The sequence below is a fragment of the Falco naumanni genome, chromosome 2, assembly GCF_017639655.2.
Source record: "Falco naumanni isolate bFalNau1 chromosome 2, bFalNau1.pat, whole genome shotgun sequence".
NCBI lineage: Eukaryota > Metazoa > Chordata > Aves > Falconiformes > Falconidae > Falco > Falco naumanni.
The window spans coordinates 1,510,907-1,534,218 of record NC_054055.1 but is presented as its reverse complement, the minus strand read 5'-3'; the positions used below and the strand labels follow the sequence as shown (position 1 = coordinate 1,534,218).

At 57.6% G+C, this 23,312-nt stretch overlaps 1 protein-coding gene across 1 annotated transcript in view; it reads left to right on the top strand.

The window, feature by feature from the left end:
• Window positions 1-400: 400 nt before the first annotated feature.
• ARHGEF17 (Rho guanine nucleotide exchange factor 17) overlaps window positions 401-23,312 on the top strand; it is a 36,205-nt gene continuing 13,293 nt past the window's right edge. The window contains exon 1 of the mRNA XM_040584332.1: window positions 401-3,364. Within this exon, the coding sequence (XP_040440266.1) occupies window positions 401-3,364 (2,964 nt within the window). The remainder of the gene's footprint in view (window positions 3,365-23,312) is intronic.

Sequence of the window (23,312 nt, the reverse complement as noted above, 5' to 3'; positions counted from 1 at the left end):
GGATGTGAGGCGCGCCCGCTTGGCCTGGGAGCAGGAGGCCAGCTCTGAGGCCGCCTTCCCCGCCCTCTCCCCCCCCCCCAAAAAAAAAAAAAAAAAAAAAAAAGGGCAAAACCTCCAACCATCCCCCTCTGCGGGAGGAAACCACGCCTCCGGGGAGGAAAGTTTATTTGAATGCAACAAATAAAAAAGCAGGGGGTGAGGGAGGAGGAAAAGCCAAAAAAAAAAAAAAAAAAAAAAAAAAAAGGGAGAGAGAAAACAAAGCGGGAGGGATGAAGCCCGCTGGCGGCCCGGAGGAGGAGCGGGGCCGGGCGGTGCCTGCGGCGGGGCCGGGGCCGGGGCGCGGCGGCGGGGCCGGGGGGCGGGCGGAGGCGGCGGAGGCGGCGGCGGGGGGGGACAGACAATGGCGGAGGGGGGCAGCGGTCGGGGGGTAGCGGCGGGCCGGTGGCTCCTGCCCGCCTCCTCCCCGCCTTCCTCCTCCTCCTCCTCCTCCTCCTTCTTCCCGGGTAGGAAAGTTTCAGCGTCGATCGCGGAGCAGCAGCCGGGCCGGGCTTTCGGCAGCCTGGCCCCGTCGGTACGGCAGCTTTCGCTTCGTTTTACCGAGCCGGAGCCAGCGGGCCCGGTTCATGCCGGGGCTCAGCCGCCGTCCCCGGCTCCACCGCCGCCACCGCCGCCGCCGTCGTCGCCGCCGGGCCCGGGGTTAAACGCGGAGCCGCCGCGTTGGCCCAGCGTCCCGGCGATGCGGAAACTCTTCGGGGAAAGCTGCCGGCAGCCTCCGGGGGGAGCTGGGAGCGGGAGCGGGAATGGGAGCGGGAGCGCGATGGGGAGCGGGAGCGGCGGCGGGAGCGGCGGCGGGAGCGGCCGGGGAGCTCCCCCGCCGCCTCCGCCCCGCAGCCGCGTCCCGCACCCGGCTCTCCGCTCGCCCCGCGGCGCGCCGCCGGAGCCCGGCCCGCATTCCTGGCATAACTCGCCGCGACCGCAGCCGCCCTCCTCCTCCCCATCGCCCCGCGCCAACGGGGAGGCCGGAGCGGCGGCACCGCGGTCCCCCCGCGCCTCGCCGGGCGGCGGGGGCGACGGGCAGGGCGGCGGCCGGCACCGCGCCGCCCGCAGGGAGCCGCAGAGCGGCGGCCGGGAGAGCCCGGCGGGGGGCGGCGGGGCCGCGGCCGAGGGCGGCGGGCGGGGGGTCCCCCGCCACCCGCTGCCCCTGGTGGCCCGGGTCTCCAAGGTGAACATCCCGCCCTTCGGCAGCCCCGGCGGGTCACGGAGCAGCAGCCGGTATTCCAGCACCGAGACGCTGAAGGAAGAGGAGCAGTTCGGCGTGTGTTGGCCCGGCCAAGGGCGGACTCTCCAGGCAGGTTACGGCGTCTGTCGGTCACCCAGTTTCGGGACGAGCGATGGCCTGGCATGGGGACAGCCGGCGGTCCGCGTCCGTCCCAAGCTGCTGCAGGGCACGGCCAAGACAAAACCAGACTTCGGGAGCGAGAGCCTGCAGCAGCCGGGGCTGGAAGGGGAGCGGGACAAGCACCGCAAGTCCTTGTCCAACCCCGATATTGCCAACGAGACCCTGACGCTCCTCAGCTTCCTCAAATCAGACCTCTCAGAGCTGAAGGTGAAGAAGAAAGGGGTGAGGATTGGCCTTGACATGGGCTCTGACAGCTGCTCCGGCATCGCCGACCCCTCCCCGGGTAGTCGTGGTGCCGCTCAGCCCCCCAACCGCTGGGCGCCAGGCGAGCGACCAACGCTAAAGGACCTGACGGCCACGTTGCGTCGCACCAAGTCCTTCACCGGCTCCGAAAAATCAGGGTCGCGCCGGCTTTTCCTACAGAGTACCATGAAGCAGAGCTCCTCTGAGCTCCTCCTGGCCACTGCTGACAGCCAGGACCGGGGGACTTTGGATGGGGGACAACGGGGGTATGAGGATGCTCCCCCCATGGTTATTCAGGATCAGTACATCCAGGAGGCAAGGCAGGTCTTTGAGAAGATCAGCAGGATGGGTTCCCAGCAGGACTACGGCTTCACAGCCGAGGAGAAGGACAGTGGAGGTGTGGAGGGCGCCGAGGTGGTGGCACCAATGGGGACGATGGACGTGACCCTTCGGGGACGGGCGGAGAGCACGCGGTGTTTGAAGGAAGCAGAGTCGAAGGAGAACCTCGCTCGCAGGAAATCTGTGGAGGAGCTATCGGGTCACGAGTCGAGTGTGACAGATGAGGGCATTGTCACGGAGCCGGAGCCCGTGGGGATGCCCTTCCAAGACCTGCATGAAGCTGTGGATGCCTGGACGTTGCCCAGTGCTGGGCCAGCAGCTGGCGACACTGAAACGCCACTGCCCACTCACCCGGCAGCAGCGGTTGAAGACCTTCCAGCTGGCAAATCCGAGACACCGAGCACCCCTGGCAGCTTGCGGCGCCGGCGTAAGTTCCCCTTGGCCAGTGCCAATGGGATGGAGGGTGGCAGTGAGGGTGGCACCGAGCCCTATCGCTCCCTGAGCGACCCCATGCCCCACCGGCGATGCTCGGTGACGGAGGAGGTGAAGAATTTCTCTGTCGACAGCAATCTCCTGGGCTCGCTGAGCGCCAAGGTGGGCATCCCGCAACCCGCTGCCATTGCAGGCAGTGCAGGCAGCGCAGGCAGTGACCTCTCCCTGGGCAGCGATGGGCCGCGGGACTACAGCAGCCTCATCCAAACTATCGTCAGCCAGCCCGGCGCCATGGCTAAGCTCATCGATGAGAAGGGCAACGGCAAGACCATCAAGAAGAAGTCGCTGAGTGACCCCAGCCGCCGTGGTGAGCTGCCAGCCGGCGCCTTTGAGGGTCCTGGTGAGGCCATCAGTGAGCTGGAGCCCAGCATCCCACCATCCAGCAGCGAGCCCATCCTCTCGGCACAGCCAGCAGTGCCGGGCACCGGCCGCAGCTATGGCTTTGATCCAAAGTTGGCTGATGTGCTGTCCCCTCGCATCACCCGGCGCAGCTCCAAGAAGCGCTCCAACCGTGCAGCTCACCAGGAAAACCAACCGCCGCCGGTGCCTGCTGTCCTTGCCAAGAGCCGCCCGGCCACCAAGCATGTCCGTCACACCAGTGAGCCCGCCACTTTCATCCCCATCACTGTCCCTGAGCCGCTTGTCCCCTCTGGCCATCAAAGCCACCTCCCCACACCAGCTGCCAGCCGCTCACCCAGCAAATCCTCCCCAACCCTCCAGCCTCCTTCGCTGGAGGATGTCACCAAGCGGTACATGCTGGCCCTCAACTCAGGTGAAGCATCCCCCAGTCCCGGGGATGGACCCCGCTCTCCACCCGCTGCCCCACCGCCGCGGCTGCCCCGGTGCCCGCGGCCGCCCGACGAACACAGCCCCAGGACCAAGCCGCAGGTGGTAAGTGCCCATCCATCCTAAAAACACCTTTGTTTCACGGGGTACATGACTCCTCCGAAGTGTTGGTGGCTTTGGGGGTCCCTCACGTGTCCCTCAGTGGGACAAATTCCCATCTGAGGACATGCTGCTGGATGAGCAGGAGCCTTCCCAGCCCTTTCTGGTGGTCCCAAGGGGATGAGCTCCCATTTGTAGGTGCAACATTCCCCAATAAAAGGGTAATTTTTGGGTGGGAAAAGCAGTTTTCAGGTTAAATAGCACCACATTTTGGTGGAAGGTGGTTTTATATATATAGATATACAATATGCTGTATTTATATATAGTGTCTCCCAGTGATGCTATATAAGGCCTCGGTAAACAGGTGTGCAGTTGGCTGGCCCTGAGATGCTGAACGAAAAATTACATTTTCCTTGGTGGGGAGGGCTTAAATGGGCCTTTTGCTTGGGAATTCCCCATGTCATACCCCTTACTGAGCAAACTGGCATTTCCCCCCCTGAAAAATCACCATCCCTCCACCCGGGACCGCGGGCTTTGCCATGCCAGTGGCATGAGAAAAAGGAGGAAAAATATTCTTGTGTGTGCACTGTATATTTTATCGATGGGTAAAGTTTTATCCTGTCTGCGGAAGAATTAATGCTGCTTGGGGGATGCAGCGGTGGTTTGCTGGCCCCAAAGCATGGCTGCGTACTTTGGGGTCTCTCCCGGGGCACGTTTTTGGCATTGCTGCCCCTCAGCTGTTGTTTGAAGATGGACTTGGGTTCCCATTGCTCTGGGTGTTCGTGCCGGGAAGCGCTTGGAAGCGCCACCTCCTCCTGCGGCACAGCACCGGCACCCACGGGGCTTTTAATAGCTCCGGGCGAAGCCCAGAAATACCCATTCCCGCGGGGGCTTTGCCGAGAGCCCGTGGAGCGGTGCTGGCAGGGCTCTCTGCCCTGCTTCGATGCCGATTTAAGAGGACAGGCTGGACCGTTCCCTTCCAACAGCGCCGGCAGCCAAGCGTGAAGTCCCTGGGGCTGAGCCTGGCGGTGTAACCCTTGCTGGCCAGGGCACAGCCAAGTGGAGCGGGGGTGTTCTTCTTTGCATGCTCTCAAAATCCAGATCCCTGCAGCATCATTACTCCCAAGAGATTCTTCTGGAGTCTAGCATCCCTGCAGCATCATCCCCCCAAGATATACTCCCGGGGTCTGGTATCCCCACAGCATCATTCCCCCAAGATGTTCTCCTGGGGTCCAGCACACCTGAAGCATCATCCCCCCAAGATATTATCTCGGGGTCCAGCATCCCTGCAGTATTATTACCCCAAAATACTCTCCTGGGGGGCTCTGGCCCCCATCCAGCTCCTTCTCTGGCTGTTGTCCCCGTTGTCAGATAGCAGCCATGGGTGGCCGAGAACGGGGAGCTCTTGGCTCCTGCGTAAAACAACCTTGGAAATAATTTTGGGTGAATTTTGCAACATCTTTGCCTGGTGTACCAGTTTAGAGCCAGGTGCTTGTCTTCTCCAGTCTCAGGGTGAAAAGTGCTATTGAAGCATCGAGCGTTCTAATTAAGTGAGGTAACAAGGAACTTCCCGGGGTCACAGCTGATGGCACCTTGGGGACATGGGGACACTGCTGAGGGGAGGCAGTGCACCTGGCAATATTTCTTTATAAAGAAATATCTCTTACTAAATTATTAATATGTTATGTTTATATAATATATGGTTCATAATTTATAAAGAGATATTTCTCATTCAGGCAGCTCCCTGCAGTGCCCCAAGGACAGTGCCCACCCCGTGGTGGCCCTGGTATCAGGGATGCTCTGCTGACCCCGCACCCCAGTAGACCCCCAACCCTGGTCACTTTGGGATCATTTCAAGTGGATTTTTACCAACTCCAGTGCTGGGCTCTGGCAGTGCCGAAAGCCCAGTTTGGCCAAATGTCCCCTTGGGGACGTGGGCTACCCTGCAGGGCTGGGCCCTGGAGATGCTGCTTCTCACCTTGCTTGAACCCGCCGGCCTCGGCAAAGAGGGTGCGAATTTTCCCTTTTAAGGGCAACACCACAGCTGTATCTTCAAATCTCTCTCCTGCTTTTGAATTTCTTTGTGCTGCAGCCATAACATAACTGAAACCAGGATTTTTATTTCTCTTTTTGATTTATTATATAGTGGAGCTGGGATGTTTTATTTCAGATGGCACCAGCCTTGGCGGGGGTGGGGGTGGGGGTGGAGGGGGACTGAGCCCTGCAAGGGAGTTGCTTTAATTATGAGCAAGAGCATCGAGGACCGGATATAACTTGGCAACGGGACGGCTGGCAGGGAGCAGAGATTTACGTGCTCCCTGACCGATGGTGAAGAAATGAACTTTTTTTTTTTTTTTTTCCCCTCCTCCCCAACTCAGTGGAGAAGGCTGGCATTGCAAGGTCGGTTGTCTGCTTGGGAAAACGGTCATTGCTGCTCGGGGATTTTGGGCTGTCGGAGCATCCGTCCTGCGTCATGGTGATGGTCCATCTGTCCTGGTGTCCATCTCCAGCAGATGATGCTGGGAAGGGATTAAATGAGGTCTGGCAAGTGTGTGGTGATGCTCCTCCAAAATATTCTCTCCCAAGATATATTTTACTACCTCAAGATACTCTCTTGGGGTTGGGCATCCCTGCAGCATCATTCCCCCAAGATATTTTCCTGCGATCTAGTATCCATGCAGCATTTTCCCCCCAAGATATTCTCCTGGGGACCGGCATCCCTGCAGCATCATCCTCCCAGGATATTTTCCCAGCCCCCATGGTCTGGTGGTGGCTTTGGCAGAGGTGAGCACTGCTGTGCCGGCTGTTTGCTGGGTTCAGCCGCCCGGCGCGTCCTGGCTGGGAGAGGTAACATGCTGTTCTCCCTCGGTGGCAGGACTGTTTGTTCTGGGTGCTTTCCAGCAATCCTCCGTGGGGCTGGAGCCGGCCAAGCTGTCCTAGGTGCAGAAGAACTCCTTCACCTTGTGTCTGATGCTGGGCATGAGGCTTTTAATTCCCCAAGAGCTGTTAGCAGCATGTCCCACTTCGGCACACAGCACGGTTGCTGCAGGAAGAAAGGATGCTTTCAAGAAATCAGGAAAAAAACCCCAAAACCTCAAGGCAGCAAAGTTTTTCTGCCTTTAGCATCCCATAAGCTGCCAGGATGGGCAGCACATGTGTGCACACCCATGCACAGAGATGTGCAGCAGCCTGGCACTGAGCAAGGGTGCATTTTGGGTGCGTTTGGGGTCCATTTGGGGTCCATTTACTGCTTGGTGAAGGTATGAGTGGGATGTCAGGCTGGCAACCCCTTGGATCTTTCTTTCCCCCATGGCTGAATCCGGCACGGGATGGAAAATTAGGTATGTTCACTGCCATGCTCTGTTTGTTGACTTAGCAGCAGTCGGATTAAACAGGAAAATATTGATTTAAATATAGCACCTCGCGGGAGCAGAGGAGTCGTGGGAACGTGGCCCCCGCCACCCTGGCCGCTGCCTTCCCCACCTGCTGCTCTCCGAGCAGGGCAGCCGCACCCCAAAAAGGTCATCAGGGATGGAGGGGGATCCCCAGAGGGAAACGCTGGGGTCACGTTCCCAGGGACGTTTGCGTAAAACTCCCCCATCCCTCCTGAGCATCTGCCTTCCAAGCTCACCCTGCTGTGGCTCATCCTCCAGAAGCTCGTCCTTGCTTTGGGGACAGCTCGAGGACCAGGTCTGTGCACCGGCCGTATATTCCTTGGACAAAGTTTGGCATCTTTGGACCTGTTTATCCCTCTCTTCCCTCTCCGTAAATCTCCATAGAAACCAGGTTTTGGGCCACAGCTGGGAGTTTTCTCATTTTTCGGCATTACTGGAAATCTATAATTAAAGCTGTTGCGGGGGGAAGATGGGGATGGGTAAATCTTGGCTTTCCCCTCCCAGTGCCTGCGTCGATGGTTTGTTGGGGTTTTGTGTCCAGGGCTCTGCCGTGCTCAGCAAAATGCTGGGGTGGGAGGAAAGTGAGGCTCACTGCCCTTCGGAGGGAGGTTGAAGGTGGGATGGAGCAAGGAGAAGTTGGCCGGTATCGAGGGGACCCACGGGTGAGGCTACCTATTGGCATCACAGAGCGACGCTGGGACCACCACCATGGGGCGAAGCAACATGGCCAGGGAGGTGAACCAGCCCAGATCCCTTTATCTCTACCTATTTTTGCCCATTCCCTTCCCTGGTGCCAAAATCCTCTTAACTCTGCCCATTTTGGCCCCTTCCCTGGTTCGAAAATCCCCTTGACCCTGCCCGTTTTGCCCCCTTACCTTCCCCACTGCCAGGGTTTTGAATGCCCTTGGGTGATGCAGAGGGCATGTCTGGTGTCACCCAAAGCCACCCCCCTGGCTCCTTGTCCCTTGTCCCTTATCCGCAGTGCCTACCCCCACTTTGATTAAAAGACTCTAATTATTAATCAGGCAGTAAACTCCAGCAGAGGGGATGGTTTAGCCAGGATACAGATCCTTTGAGCCCAAACACCTCAGGGTAGCACCCCGTGGGTGGGGGGTGCCCTGTGGTGGTGGCCGTGGGGCAGGATCCAGCCCTGGAGTGAGAGGGTTAGCGCTGGGCTGAGCTCGGTGCCGGGGGCTGGCCTTGGCCCGCGGCCGCCTGGCCCAAAGGTCAGGCTCTTGGCAGGGCGCCGTGGCTGCAGCGAGGGTGGGAGGCTGGGACAGGCTCGGCGTGGTCTGCGCTTCCAGCCTGCCGAGAGACCCATGGTCCTGTGCAGGTGCTGGGGTGCACGCGCAAGGGTGCACGAGGAGGTCCCTGGTCCAGGGGCGCACATGCAGGAGGTCTAAGGAGAGGTCCCTTCTCTAGGGGCGCACATGCAGGAGGTCTCGGGTGCATACACAGAGGGGTGCACAGGGAGGTCCCTGGTGCTGCTGTCCATGCACATCCCTGTACAGGGACGTGCCTGGTGCTGGTGTGCCCACGCATCCCTGCATAGGGAGGTCTGCGGGGTGCATGGGAAGGTCCTTGGTGCAGGGGTGCCCTTGCAAGGGTACTTAGGAAGGTACCTGGTGCAGGGGTGAACATGCAGGAGGGGTGCAAGAGAGTCCTTGGTGCAGGGGTGCACGTGCAGAAGGACCCTGGTTGCAGGAGTGCACACGCAGAGGTGCACAGGGAGATCCCTGGTGCTGGTGTGCCTGTGCAGAGGTGCACAGGGAGGTCCCTGGGACAGGGGTGCACGGAGAATTCTTCAGTGCTGGGGCGCTGGTGCAAGGGTGTACGTGCAGGGGTCACTGGAAGATCTGTGCTGCTGCTGTTAGTGTGCATCCCTGTACAGGGAAATCCCTGGTACCGGTGTGCGCGCGCATCCTGCACAGGGACGTCCCTGCTGCTGGGGTGCACATGCAGGGGTGTGCAGGGAGATCCCTGGTGCGGGGGTGCATGGAGAGGTTGCTGGCACAGGGTGCGTGTGCAAGGGTGCATGGAGACAGCCCTGGTTACAGGAATGCTTGGGCAGGGGTACACATACGCAGGGAGGACCCTGGTTGCAGGGGTGCGCTGCAGAGGGACTTGGGGAAATCCGTGGGTGCTGCTGTCACGTGTATCCCGGTCCGGGAAGGTCTGTGGTGCTGGTGTGTGCATGTAGGGGTGCACAGAGAGGTCCCTGGTGCTGGGGTGCATGTGCAGGGGTCCAGAGGGAGATCTCTGATGCTGGCATGCACGTGCAGAGTTACCTGCGGAGATTCCAGTGCCAGCGTGCATGTGCAACGGTACATAAAGAGATTCCTGGCGCTGGTCTGCACGCACAGGGGGTGCATGGGGAGATCCCTGGTGCCAGGGGTGCACAGGGAGGTCTCTGGTGCTGATACGAGGGTGCGTAAGGGCACAAGGATGCGTGAAGAGATGCGTTGTGCCAGTTGGCATGTGTACGGGTGCACAGGGGGATTCGTGGTGCTGGTCTGCATGCGCACAAGGATGCACAGGGAGATCTTCGGTGCTCTTTGCACTTACAGGGGTGCATGGGGAGATGAGTGGTGACACTGTGCACCTGCACCTCTGCACAGGGAGATCCCAGGTGCTGGGGTGCAGGTGCAGGGGTGCAGGGATAGATTTGGGTGCTCTGCGAGCGGGGGTGCACAGACACGTTGGTGCTCCTGGTTCACACACCCAGCAATGCACAGGGGTGGTGCAGGGCTGCACCATCACCATGTATACATTGCACAGGCCGCTCTGCATTTCTGGGCAGCCTGCCTGCACCCTGCATGCATGCATGCACGGGGCTTCGTGCCGGGGCTTTTCCGTGCAAAATTGCACACTTCCAAAGCTTCTGCTCAGGGGAGGTGGCCTCGATCTCCGACCTACTCTTGCAGGAGAAGCAGCAGGTCAACATCCCTGAGATATGCATGTGCATCGTTGGTACCCTCCTGCCAAACTCAGCTGGGATGCAGGCTCAAAGCTTCCTGGGTCTTGTCGCAGCAGCATTAGTCCATCATTGCAAGGGATATGGGATTTAGAACCTTTCCCAGGGATATTTCCAAAGTGGGAGTTTCCCGTGAACACTGATCCCTATGTGATGGGAAGGACCAGAGGGGTGATGTGCTGAGGTCTCCCCTTGCTGTGACTTTGTTGCTGACCTTTGTCACCTCTGTGGTGCAGGCAGGTCCCAATGGGGCAGTTCTGCAGCTTTGGAGCTGCGGCAGGGACTTCTACATTCAGGATGAGGAGAAGGTGATGTCATCGCATGGAGGAAAGATGCAATGGGGCAGCAGTGGGGCTTGGTCTGTACAGTTTCTTCTTCTCCCAGGGCTTTCCCTGGAAAGCGGGGAAAGAGACTCCCTTCCTTCCTTCCCTCCTTCTGTTCTTCCTTCCATCTCTAGCAACCCATCTCCATCCATCTAGCTCCATTAATTTATCCATCTCCATCCACCCATCTCCACCTATACATACATTTCTACCTACCATCTCCATCTACCCATCCATCCCCATCTACCCATCTCCATCCATCCATCTGTCCATCTCCATCCATCTCCATCCATTCCCACCCATCTCCATGCATCTCCATGCACCCATTCAGCCCTTCTGTCCACCCATCCCCCTCCACCTATCTCCACCACCCGTCCAAGACAAAAGGCCCCACTAGCTATACACACATGATTTTCAAAGTGAGCATGCTCCATCTTCCAGGACATCTCCTCCTGAAAGCATCAAACCCAGTGGGTCCAGACAGGACCCACTAAAGCAGAAATGTTGTGATTTCCACCATGGTGTTTCCAGGCCAGGATGTGTCCAGAGAAGAAAAGTCAGCTACTTCCACCCCCTCTCCCTCAACGTAGCTCTTTTTAAAGCTCTGATGGTTGGTCCCAGTGGGGCTGTTTCTCTGGGCTCCCTCCGTTTCTATGGAGAGGATGGGTGAGGAATTTCAAAGGGAATGGCTCCAGTAAATGAACTCTTCTCTAAAAATAGCATGTTTGCTTTTGGGTCTTTGGGAACTGCGGCCCGGCCAATGGGAGGGAGAACAAAAATCAGCATCTGGGTAAAAATATTCCAGTAACTCACTCTTCATGCAAACTCCCATCAGAGCTGCTTAGCTTCTGGGGGACGGGGGGCTGGTCCCCGTCTGCCCAGTTCCTGCCTGCACTGGTACCAGTTACTCCATGGCCACTGTTCCTGGTTGCAAATGGAGGTTGCCTCCAGGCTGCATGTCCCCCTGTGCTTTATGTAGGTGATTTTAAGTTGAATCTCTTTAATTTGAGGGGTAGAAGGGTTGATGGCTGGAACATGTTGGGTTTTTGTGACCCCCCATGTCCTGTGATGTCCCAGAGCCGCTCGGCATGTCCAGGGGAACCAGGGCATGGACACCACCACCTTCCACCCCACCGGTGACATCCAAAACACCACTAGGATGTCTCTGCATGGATGTGCTGGGAAAAGGACATTTGTGGTAGTGTCCACGACCAGCTTTCCTCTGGAAGAACCACCACCCCAACGTGTGGATGGCCACCACCAGGTCCCCTCTGGAGGAGTCACCATCCTGATGGGGGGACGACCACCACCAGGTCCCCTCTGGAGAAACCACCATCCTGATGTGGGGGCACCAACATCCCCGCATGGTTCCTGGGGCTGGAGAACATTTCCTTAGCGGTGCCGTGGAGTTGCTATTTGTGACTGCCTGTTCCCGAGCCCTCTGGTACTCTCCAAAAAAAACAAGAAGGGAGTTGTTTGCATGGGAAGATTGGCATCTCCAAGCCCGGGATATGGTTTCCTGCTTTTTTTAGCTGGAGTAGCAGCAGACTCATCAGCCTGCCCTGATTTGGCATCCTTCTTCGTGCTTCTTTTTTTTTCGGAAGGGTTTCATCCTGACCCCTCAGCAGAAACACCATCGCAAGCGGTAGGGGATCGGTTTTGGTCCTTTTGGGTTTTTTTGGTTGCCCAAAAGCCTGGTGAGATGGGATGTAGATGGCTCAGAGCCTCAGTAAGCGGAGAGGGGACTCATCCCTTGGTCGTCCGAACCCGGCACAGGTCAGTAGATGCTGAAACGCCCTTTTTTCAGACAACCCCCCAGCCCTGGGATGCTGCCATGACAATGACATGACAGAGGAGGCATAACCTCTCGCCTTGCTGTGATGTGACATGGGATGTGGGTGTTTCTGGTGAGGTCCATGGTGTGTGTGTGTTCCCCAGCTCCCTGCTACCCCAGCTGCAGCTGTGCTGGGTGAGGGGACCAGCTGAGCATGGGGTGCTGTGGGGTTGATTGTCCGTGGGGCGTGGTGATGCTGCGGATGGAGGCTGGCATGGGCACAAAGGGGGTTGTCTCTTGGGGATTGCACCCAGGTTGCTGCCAATGGCATGGATCCAGGCAGGGGGCATGAGGAGGGCCAGGGCAGGGGCACGGCATGGGCTGTTCGGGGCTCCCGGCTCCTGTATGTCCACCAGCTCCTGAGTGCCCATGGATTCCTGGGTACCTGTTGCCTCCTGGGTGCCCATCAGCTCCTGGGCATCTGCCAGCTCCTGGATGCTTGTGGATTTGTGAGTGCCCATGGACTCCTGGTACTTCTTGGCTCCTGGGTGCCTATCAGCTCTTGGGTGCTCATGGACCTGTGGGTGCCCATCAGCTCCTGGGTGTCCATCAGTTCCTTGGTGTCCATCAGCTCCTGGATGCTTGTGAATTCATGGGTGCCCATGAACTCCTGGTACCCGTTGGATCCTAAGCATCCATCCAGCACCTCCTGGGTGTCTGTCAACTCCTGGATGCTTGTGCATTTCTGAGTGCCCATGGACTCCTGGTACCACTTGGATCCTGGTTGTTCATCAGCACCTGGGTCCTTAGGGTCTTCTGGGTGCCCATGGACTCCTGGTACCTGTTGGCTCCTGGGTGCCCATCACCTCCTGGGTGCCTGTGGTCTTGTGGTTGCTTATGGACTCATGGGTGTCCATGAACTCCTGGTACCTATTGGATCCTGGGAATCCATCAGCTCTTGCATCCCCATGCACTCTGGGTGCCCATTGGCTTCGGGGTGCCCATGGACTCCTGGGTACCTGTTGGCTCCTGGGTGCCTGTCAGCTCCCAGTTGTGTGTGGATTCATGAGTGTCCATGGACTTCTGGGTACCTGTTGGATGCTGGCCATCCCTCAGTTCTTGGGTGCCATGGACTCTGGATACCCATAATAAGCTCCTGGGTGTCTGTTGGCTCCTGGGTGTCCATCAGCTCCTTTGTGCTTGTTAATTTACGGTGCCCATGGACTCCTGGTACCTGTTAGATCCTGGGTGCCTGTCAGCTCCTGGGTGCTTGTGGACTCCGGGGTAGCTCCTGGGCATCCATCAGCTTCTGGGCAGCCATCAACTCCTGGGCGCCCTTTGGCTCCTGGATAACTCTTGGCTTCTGGTGCCTCCAGAATTCTGGGTCCACATGGAGGCCTGGATGCCCATCAGTTCCTGGGTACCAGTCAGCTCCTGGGTGCCCATTGGCTCCTGGATGACCTTTGGCTTTCAGGTGCCCACTGGTTTCTGGTGCCTATTGGCTCCTGGGTGCCTATCAGCTCTGATGCCCAAATGGATGCTGAGAACCCATCAGCTCCTTGGTGCCCTTTGGCTCTTGGGTGCCCATCCATTCCTGGTGCCTTGCGGTTCCTGGGTGCCCATCAGCTTCTGATGCCCATCGGCTCCTGGTCCCCATCAACTCCTGGGTGCCCATCACCCCATAGGTGCCAGGCCAGCACCCTCCTGGGTACCCCAAGTTTTCTTGCACCCCATTCACCTGTATCCACATCCCATGCCACCAGCCACCCAGGGCACCTCCTACCCACTTGTGCCGTGCTGCGACTCGTGGTGATGCCAACAGGTGCCAGCATCAGGCACCCTTCTCCCCAGCTTCCCTCTCCCACCAGAATCCCAGTAACTATTTCTTTTGAGGTGCTGTGGGATGCAGGCTACGGCTTGTGCCAGCAGCAGAGGACGCTGGGGAGGGGAGATCGAGGGATGCTGGTGAGTTGGGGGGCAGCGTTACCCTCTCCCAGCAGGCGTGGGACCAAGCGCACCAGGAGGCAGTGGAGGAGGGAGGGAGAGAAGAGCACGGCTGACCTCAGCATCTGGAAAGCTGCGCTCTTGGGCCGCAGCCTGCGTGCCGAAAACCAGAGGCAAAAAAAACCTTCCATATTTGGTGAAAGCTGCTCTAGGGCTCGGCAAAGGCTGGCTGCAAACGGGGGCCAGCAAGCCCCCCGCTGTGCCCCGGACCACTGCAACACGAGTTCTGCAAGGGCTCTGCAAATGCACCAGAGGATGGATGGTGGTGGGGCGGGGAGATAAATCAGGGCGGGCATTGCAGGTAGGGTGGGAGGGGGGCATGGGGGGTGGGGGGGCCCATGGGGTGCTGCTAGCAGTGGAGGGAGGGTGCCCTGCGATGTGCCAGCATGACTCTGAGCCTCATATTTGGGGCGGGGGGGGGGCACTACCCCTTGCGCCCCCAGCACTAGTGATGTAAACCCTGATTTCCAGTGAAAATCCCATGGGAAAAGCCCCACAACGTGTTTAGAGGATGAGTTTTTGTTGCTTCTGGAAATGAGCCTCCTGCCATCTCCCCACTGCCCATCCCACCGGCACCACTCGGCACTGCCGTTGCTGCTCCCCGGGACGGCACTGGGATGCCCAGCATCTTTCTGCCCTGCCCTGAAAAAATTGCTCCGACTCCTTTATTTTTTATTCCTGTTTTTTTCTTACACTTAAAAAGCAGAATTACAGCCAGGCTGTGTCCTCCTGGGATGAATCACCACAACCGAGAAGTCAAAGAAAACAACCAAATTCTCGGTGCATCTGTTTGGGGCTGTAGCTCTCCTCCTCCTCCTGCTCCTCCTCCTCCTCTTCCTCCTCCTCCTCCTCCTTTTCCTCCCCATCCCGGAGGCAGTTGTGCCACTGGGTTTCTCCATGGGAGCATCCTTGAACAAATCAAGGCTTCTCTGTGAGCTGGGAGCCTGGGAAAAACCACGACCAAGGGAAAAGCAAATATCTCCAGCCCCAGGACTGCGAATAAACACAGGAGTATTATTAGTAACCGAAGCAGAGCTGAATCAGAGCTGCTGATTTATGCTCCTATTTCCTTTCAAGAAGTTACGCTTTGGAAAGCGGCTCGGACTTTTCTTACCCGTGGGAGAACAGCGAGCAGCTGGGCGGGGAGGGGATGCAGCCCCGGATGTGATGCTGTACAGCATCAGCCTGGCTCGGGCATGGCCCCTCTTCTGTGGCACAGGTCCTTGTGTTCCCCTGGGATGTGGAAGATGATTTCCCCAGGATATGGGGCCTGTTGGTCCCAGGGGTGGAGGGCACTGGCACCTAGGGATCGGGTGACATGCCCTGGGAAGGAGGTGACTGGTGCTCGGGGATGGTGCTGGTTGGTACCCAGGGATGGGTAACTGGTAACCAGGGATGGAGATAACTGGCATCCAGGGATGGAGGCGACTGTTACCCAGGGATGGTGGTGGCTGGTATCAGTGATGGAGACGGCTGGTACTCAGGGGTGGGTTGACTGGTACCCAGCATGGAGGTGGTTGTTAGCAGGGGTGGAGATGACTGGTATGCAGACATGGTGGTGAGTAGTACCTAGGGACAGATGCAGCTGGTACCCAGGAATGGAGCTGACTGGTGCCCAGGGATAGAGGTGGATGGTACCAGTGATGGAGGTGATTTGATACCCAGGGATGGGGTGGCATGTCCTGTGTCACATCAGAGAAAGGAGGTGGCTGGTTCCCAGGGACTGGGGGAGCTGGTTCCCAGGGACTGAGGGGAGTGGTACCATGGATGGGGAGACTGGGACCCAGGGATGGCAGTGGCTGGTGCACAGGAATAGGGTGAATGGTGCCCAGTGATAGAGGTGGCTGATACTGTGGATGGACAGACTGGTATCCAGGGACAGAGCGGCATGCTCAGGGATGTGGTGACTGGTGCTCAGGGATGGGGAGAACTTGCACCAGGGATGGGGTGGCTTGTACTGGGGATGGGGGTTACTGGTGCGCAGGGATTGAGGTGATTGGTACCCAAGGATGCCAGGGACTGGTACTCAGGGATGGCAGTGGCTGGTACCCAGCAAAGCAAGGTCTCCCTGTGTGGTGGCTGTCATCCCTCCACCCCTGTGGCACAGAGCTTTGTGGGACATACGGCTGAGCATCACTTATCCCGAGGCTAAGGTTGGATGGGTTTGCCTTGAAAGCCCTACAAAACCCAATCAAACATCTGGCTGGAAAGCATCCTGAGAAGAGATAATGTGATTTTTTTCCCAAGTGATTTTCCTGTCAGAAACCAAGTGATTGAGGAAATACAGGATTGGGTGTAATAGTGTCATCCTATTTTGGATGATCGTGCCAGCCAGGTTTTTTTCCAGCTGTGCGAGCAAGTTTTATTTGTTGGGATGATGCCGTTTGCTGCAGAGGTGTTTGCTCATCGCGTTGGGATGGATGGAAGTGTATCTGGTTTTGTTTTCGAGCCTTTTTTTCCCAGGGTTTTGGTAGAAATAAAGCCAAGGGTGCGTTAAAATTGTTAAGCTTGGGTATTTGCCATGCACTGCAGGCTCCCTGGGGCAGGGGACTCTCCCTATGGGCCAGTGGCTCCCGCTGGGATATCCCAGCTCCCTCCAGTGGGATCTGCCCCAGAAGCATCCAGGGAAAGAAAAGGTGCAGAAGTCCCAGTTCCCCCCCGTTTTTTTTCCAAACTGGGAATGGGGGGTCTCAAGGAGGTGACAAGATTCAGGCTGCTCCTAGCACAACCATGCTACAAGACCCTAGAAAATCCCTCCCTCCAACTCCCAGCAATGCGGAGCATCAGGAGCCAGCATCAATGGGTACAAGCTGTAATGGGGGGGGGGGGGGGGACGACACAACAACAACCCCCTATTTATTTATTTTTTAAAATTTTGCATGTTTTGGAGGGGTAGGAAAAATTTTGCTTGAAGCAGGGCTAGCCCCTCCTTCAGCAGCTGCAGGAAGGGTGAACTGAGAAAGCCCCAAGAGGCAAATCCTACTCCCAGAATGGTCCAAAACACTCCAGATTTTTCCAAAAACTGGATTTTTTTTGCCCCAAAGCAAGGTCTCAGGGTCAAAATCCCTGCTACAGCTCACCCAGGGTATGGCTGAGCCCTGGCACAACTTGTTACATCACTGACCTTGGAGAAATGATGCTTGTTGCGGGTCTGGGAAGGGAATTTCAGGGTGAAACAGCATCTCCAGGGATACAGACATCCCCCCTCCCATGGGATGTAATTTTAGCATCCCAGCCAGGTGGTGACAGCCTGTGTGACACCCTCCTGCACGTTCCCAGCTTCAGTGACCCAGTTCCTGGCAGCAGGAGGGTTTGTAGGGGAGTCCTTGAGTGGCTGCAAGCAGCACCGTTACATGCACTGATGCATGCACGGTCTCAGCCTGGGCTAAGGGCCAGAGGTTTCCATGGTGGCTGGGATTCCTCATGGATGTACAGCCCTGCTCTCCCTTTCATCTAAACCCCCACTTTTCCTTAAAAAAGGAAGTTTTTAGGACTTCCCTCCAACAACGCCTCTTTGTCTGCAGGGGGTGGAGGCAGGACACAATTTGCCGGGTCCTTTTTTTTTTAATATCTCAAGATGTTTTTAAATCCCTGGGGATGCTCAAGCTCTTCCTGCATTGCTATGCCCAGACGGGGAAAAGCAAAATGATAGATTTGCACCCAGAGGCTTATTAAAAAATAAAATAGAGCAAGCTAGGAGAGCTCCCATTCATCTTCAGGAGTCCAAGTGGGGTTGTATTTCCAGTGCTGGAGGGAAAAACTGGGGGAAAACCCCTCTCTGAGGCCTCCATCCTGGGTTTGGGGTGTTGCTGAATCACCCCCTGAATCCCCAGAGCTGGATCTGCTCCATCTTTGGCTTTTCAGGAGCATCCTCACGATGCTGGCACAAGCCTTTGGGATGGGGGATGAGCCCCTTGGCTCCATCTGAAGGGATCAGGATGGTTTTCCTAGGAGGGTTAGGGCTTTTTTTGGGGAGGAAACACACAGGTTAAAAAAAAAAAAAAGAAAAAAAAAAGGCTGATCCAAAAGGAAATCTAAAGGTGTTTACAAAGAGCCGCACTGCTAAAAATAACTGGCTCATATTTTAGATGGCCCTAAAAATAGGCAGCGCTGTTGGAGTGGCCAAACACTCCCAGGAATTTCCTGTGGGCTGCGGGCCGCGTGCAGGGGGGTCCAGGCTCAGCGGCCGGCAGGGATGGCCGGCATCACTCCGGCTTTTTCTTTCCTGGGTGCTGGCAAGATGACCTCCATTGGGCCCCTGGATGCACAGCAGGATCCGGCCTGGCTCCTTCCCTGGTCACAGGCTTAACCCTTCTCCATCCATCCTTGCTCCCTGATAACACCTGAAGAGGTTGGGTGGGTTTGAGAGAAGTTTTTTAAACTCATCAGCAGAAAGCTCAACCTTAACAGTAGACACCAGAGAATCTACTTGCAAAGCTGCTGGGGGGGAAATGCTGTGTTAAGCGAAGGGATTGATTCAAGGGTGGTGTCTGGGGAGTGGGACGGACCCTCTGCAGATGGAGGGATCCCCCTGCTCGCCCCAGGGACCGGTGATCCCGTGGGAGGGCTGGAGGGCGTTGCTGCAGGCGGTGCAGCCGGGTCGCCACTGCAGCGTCACAGCGTTGCAGCGTCACTGCGTCACAGGCCAGCTGGGCCTGGGGTTGCAGTTTATATGAGGCAGGGACTGCAAGAGGAATGGGTTTGGGTTTGCAACCCAGGTGGATCGGAGATCACAATGCAGGCAGACCCAGGTTTGCAGCCCTGGTGGGTCCAGGATTGCAACAGGAGCGGCTTTGGGATTGCAGCCCAGATGGGTTGGGGATTGCAACCCAAATGAGCCCGGGACTGCAACACAGATGGACCCAGGATTGCAACCCGAGTGGGTCTGGGATGGCAACCCAGGTGGCTCTGGGGTTACAGCCCACACGGGTCCAGAACTGCAACCCAGATGGGTCTGGGATTGCAGTGCAGGTGGCCAGGGGATGCAGCCCTGATGGGTCTGGGATTGCAACAGAAATAGGTTTGGTATTGCAGCTAGATGGGCCTGGGACTGGAACACAAATGAGCCCGGGACTGCAAACCAAGTGGGACTGGGGTTGCAACCCAAAGCAACCGAGCGCTGCAACCGAGACGGGCCCAGGACCGCAGCCCAGATGAGCCCATGGCTGCAACCCAAACGGGTCCAGATTTGCAATCCAGATGGGTGTGGGATTGCAACAGAAACGGGTCTGGGATTGCAATGCAGGTGGACCCAGGGTGGCAGCCCACATGGGCCCAGGACTACAACCCAAATGTTGGGGTTGCAACCTAGATGTGCCCAGGACTGCAACAGAAATGAGTCTGGGGATTGCAACACAAATGGGCCTGGGGTTGCAGCCCAAATGGGGGGTTGCAGCCTAAATGGGGGATTGTAGCCCAAATGGGTCCGGGATCGGAAACCAGATGGGCCCCAGATTACAACCTAAATGGGTCCAAGACTGCAACCCAGCTCGGCCACTGGAACTCAGGATGGCCTGGGACTGGAACCTGATGGGTCCAGGGTTGGAACCCTGACGGGTGAGGGATTTGCCACCCAGATGGGTCTGGGGTTGCAACCCAAATAAAACAGGGTTTACAACAAAAGTGGTCTGGGATTAGATCCCAGAAGAGGCCAGGACTGCAACCTAGATGGGTCCAGGATCGCGGTGCAGATGGGCTCAGGATTGCAACTGAGTTTGGGATTGCAGCCCAGACAAGCCCAGGGCTGTAACCCTGCTGGGACAGGGTTTGACACCCAGATGGGTTTGGGATTGCCATGCAGATGGGCCCAAGGTTGCAGCCTATGTGGGTGTGGGATTGCAACCTAAATGGGTCTGGGATTAGATCCCAGAAGAGCTCAGGATTGCAACCCAAATGGGTCCAGGGTTGCAACCCAGACAGGTTCAGAACTGGAACAAAAATGAGCTGGGGACAACCATGGTACTGCAGAAGGAGTTGCAGGAGGTGGTGCCTTGCGAACAGCCTCCTTACCCCTAATGCAATTAGCTGCGCTGGGTGCAGCACAGGCACCCATCATGCCCATGACGGGTGCTGCAAGTTCCCCCTCCCTGATCCCAGAACCCGTGTGTATTTAAGGCTGCCGCAGCTCCCCTCTCATTATATGCACTGAGTTGGCCATTCTCTGCCACAGACCCTGATGGGGGAAGGGGGGGAGTGGGCGGGATGGAGGTGCCATGGATGCGCCCCCTCCCCCCCCCCCCCCCCCCGCGGCCCCCTCGGGGTGGGATGCTTATCATCCTCATTATCAAGAGGAAATTTACTGGCTGCAATGGGAGGACACAGCCTTGCTGCACGCCGTTGCTGTGGAAACGGGGTGAGCGGCTAATTAGATTTAATTAACGAAGCAGGAAGGTAGCCTTACAAAGGGATCTGGGCAGGGCGCATCACCGGGCAAGTAAGGATGTGGAAAGGATGTGGTTGCCGAGGGGAGGGTGTGCTGGGGAACAGGCTTACTCCGTGCCTCAGTTTCCCTGTCTGCCAAGTGGAGGAGGGGGACATGGTACCAAGTGACACCTCCCCTCCCTCCCCAGTTGATGGGGATGGAGACCCCAAGGATGCCGAGTACCCCAACCCAGCATCATCTGCACGCGCATGCACCCCCCCCCCCCCCGAAATCACACTCCCCAAGAAAGCATCACACACACACACACACACACCCCATGCAGCATCCTCCTTGAGCAAAGCCTCTCCAACAGCATCCCCGCAGCAGGATCCGGCCCTGCCTGCCTCCGTGTGCGTGTGTGGGCACAGCTCTGCCTCCGTCTCCGATTGCTCCCGCCTGCCCGTGCCTCGGTAGCACCCGGGGCCGGGGACCCGCGTGCTGCCACGGACGCAGGCGCACGCCTGCTGCACGCAGCCTGCAGCCGTTCTGCGGGAGGGCTCGGATTTTTTTTTTTTTTTATATATATATATATATATATATATACACAGAGAGAATTCTATCGATATAAATAGCTCCTCTATTTGATTTTCCTCCTCGCTGCATCCCAGCGCAGCGGTTCAGCTAGTTTAAAGGGGGGACCTGGGGGTATATACATATATATACATATATATATATATATATACACACAAATTTTTTATTCCTTGGGCCGCGTGGGACGGACCGACCCCCGGGACCCGCATGCTGCAGATGGTGAGGACTCTGGCGCAGTTCACCATCGCGCTGGAGGACATGCGAGACATCGGGGACGGCATCGACGCGGCCTTTGCCGCCTCCGGGCTTGGTGGGGCGGCCGAGGAGCTGCCGGAGAAGGGTTGCGGCAGTCGTGGTGGTACCGAGGTGATGCGAAAAAGGATGAAGGGGGGGGGGGGGGGGGGCGGGGGGGCTGGGGCTTGGGGGGGGGAGGGGGGGCTGGTGGTTTGGGGGGCTTATATGGGGGGTTGCATGGATGCGTCATGTTTGGATACATGTGCACCCAGCAGAACCCGACACTTGCGGGGTCTGGACCGCGATTGCCGTGGCAACGGTGCCTCCATCCTCATCCTCAGCCCGCCGCCCCCAGGGTTCTTCATATCGCGGGGAGAAGGGGGATACTGCCACCCAGAGAGGGTGATGGGGGGCTGGAGCCATCACCGCCACCCCCCCCCGCAGTGCTGATTTACACCGCGGAGGCATCAGCTGGTAGGGAAATGCCCCAATTCCCATTGTGTCAGGTACTGATCCTGAAGGTGCTGAGCATCTCGGGGGAAGAAGGATGAGGCCGGGGTGCGGCAGGGGTGTCCCTGGGGAGAGCAGATGGAGACCAAAGCAACATCAGTCCCAAGGGGAAGAGGCTTTTCTAGGGTAAGGGATGCGGCGGGGTGCATCCTGCCTGCACCGGGGTACTGCTTAGCCCTGCCAGGATGGTGCATCACCCCCAGCTCCTGCTCATCCCAGCGGGAATGTCCCCCTGCTGGGATAATACTGCTGCCGTAATGGTGGAAAAAAATTCCCTTGCCAACAGCTGGGCATCATCCTGCATCTCTGCACCACTGCAAATCCCCAGTGTGGCATGTGGTGCTGAGCCTGTTCAGCTCTCCAGTCTGGCCCTTTGCTTCGATTCTGAGCTGGAATGGCTCTGTAAAATGCCAGGAACATCGTACTGAGCTGGGGAACTACAGGCTGTAGAAGGGTTGGGGAAACTGAGGCACGGCAGGGCGGGTGACAGGCGCTCTGTACCCCTAAAGCCCGTCCTCCAGTGGGTGCCCTTCAGCTGTAATTACAACAAATTAATCGGGCAGTGAGAGCATTACTAAACCTTCAGGCTGCAGTGAAGTGGGGAGGTTTCAGCCGGTGTCCCTGAGGACCCAGCGTTGCCGTGGTTTGGGAGGACAGATCTCCTGGGTGGATGTGGACCCGTCACTGTAATATTTGGCTCCAGACAGCAGCTTCCTCCTTGCTTGGCTGAAAAGTCCAATATCAACTTGGTGGGTGAGTGGGGAAACTGAGGCACAGCTCTGTTCTTGAGCACCGAGCAGGATCTGGACAGGATCCCTCCCCACTGCTCCCTGGGGACCGCTGGGGAGATGGTGGCCACCATCCGTGGTGAGGGTGGTTGAGCTGAAGCTTCCTCATGTGGTTGCTGAGCAGCTTCTCAGCACAGTGTCCCCACTGGGAGCAGTGGAGGGGACACACCTCCACATGGCTGGGGGATGTGGGCTCATCCCACAGTGAGATGGGGGACATGGGGGTTCGGTGGCTCCAGCAGCCCCTGTAACAGCAGCGGCTCAGGGGAACCTGGTCCCAACATGCTGTGGTGGCCAGGGCGGCCATCTCTGCACGCAGGGCAGCTGGGGTGTCTGAGCACTGAGGACCTTTGCCGGGCCCTTGTCCTCAGGGCCTTTGTGGTGTCCCCACATCTGCCACAGCATTTTGGGTGTCGCAGCACCCACGGGCTTTGAGGTATCACCACAAACGGGACCCTTTAAGTGTCTCTGCGCCCAGGTCCATTGGAGCATCTCTGTACCCATGGCCTTTGGGGTGTCCAAGCACCCACAGCCTCTGGGGTGTCCCTGCACCAAGGGCCTTTGGATGGTCTCCATGGACAGGACCACTGCCGTCTCCATACCCAGTACCTCAGAGCATCTCCTTTCCTAGGGCCAGCAGAGGGTCACTACACCCAAAACTTTTGGGGTGTCTCACATCCAGGGTTTCTGGAGAGTCTACACATGCAAAACTTCTGGGGCATCTCAGCACCCAGGGCCTTGGAACATTTCTACACCCAAACCGTTTGGGGTATCTCACACCCAGGGTCTCTGGAGCATCTTTTTACCCAAAACTTTTGGGGTGTCTCACACCCAGAGTCTCTGAAGCATCTTTTACCCAAAAATTTTGGGGTGTCTCACACCCAGAGTCTCTGTAGTGTATCCACATGCAAAAGTTCTGGGGTATCTCTGCACCTCTGGAGTATCTCTGCACCCAAAACATTTGGGTATCAGTGTACCCAACACCTTTGTAGTACTTCTG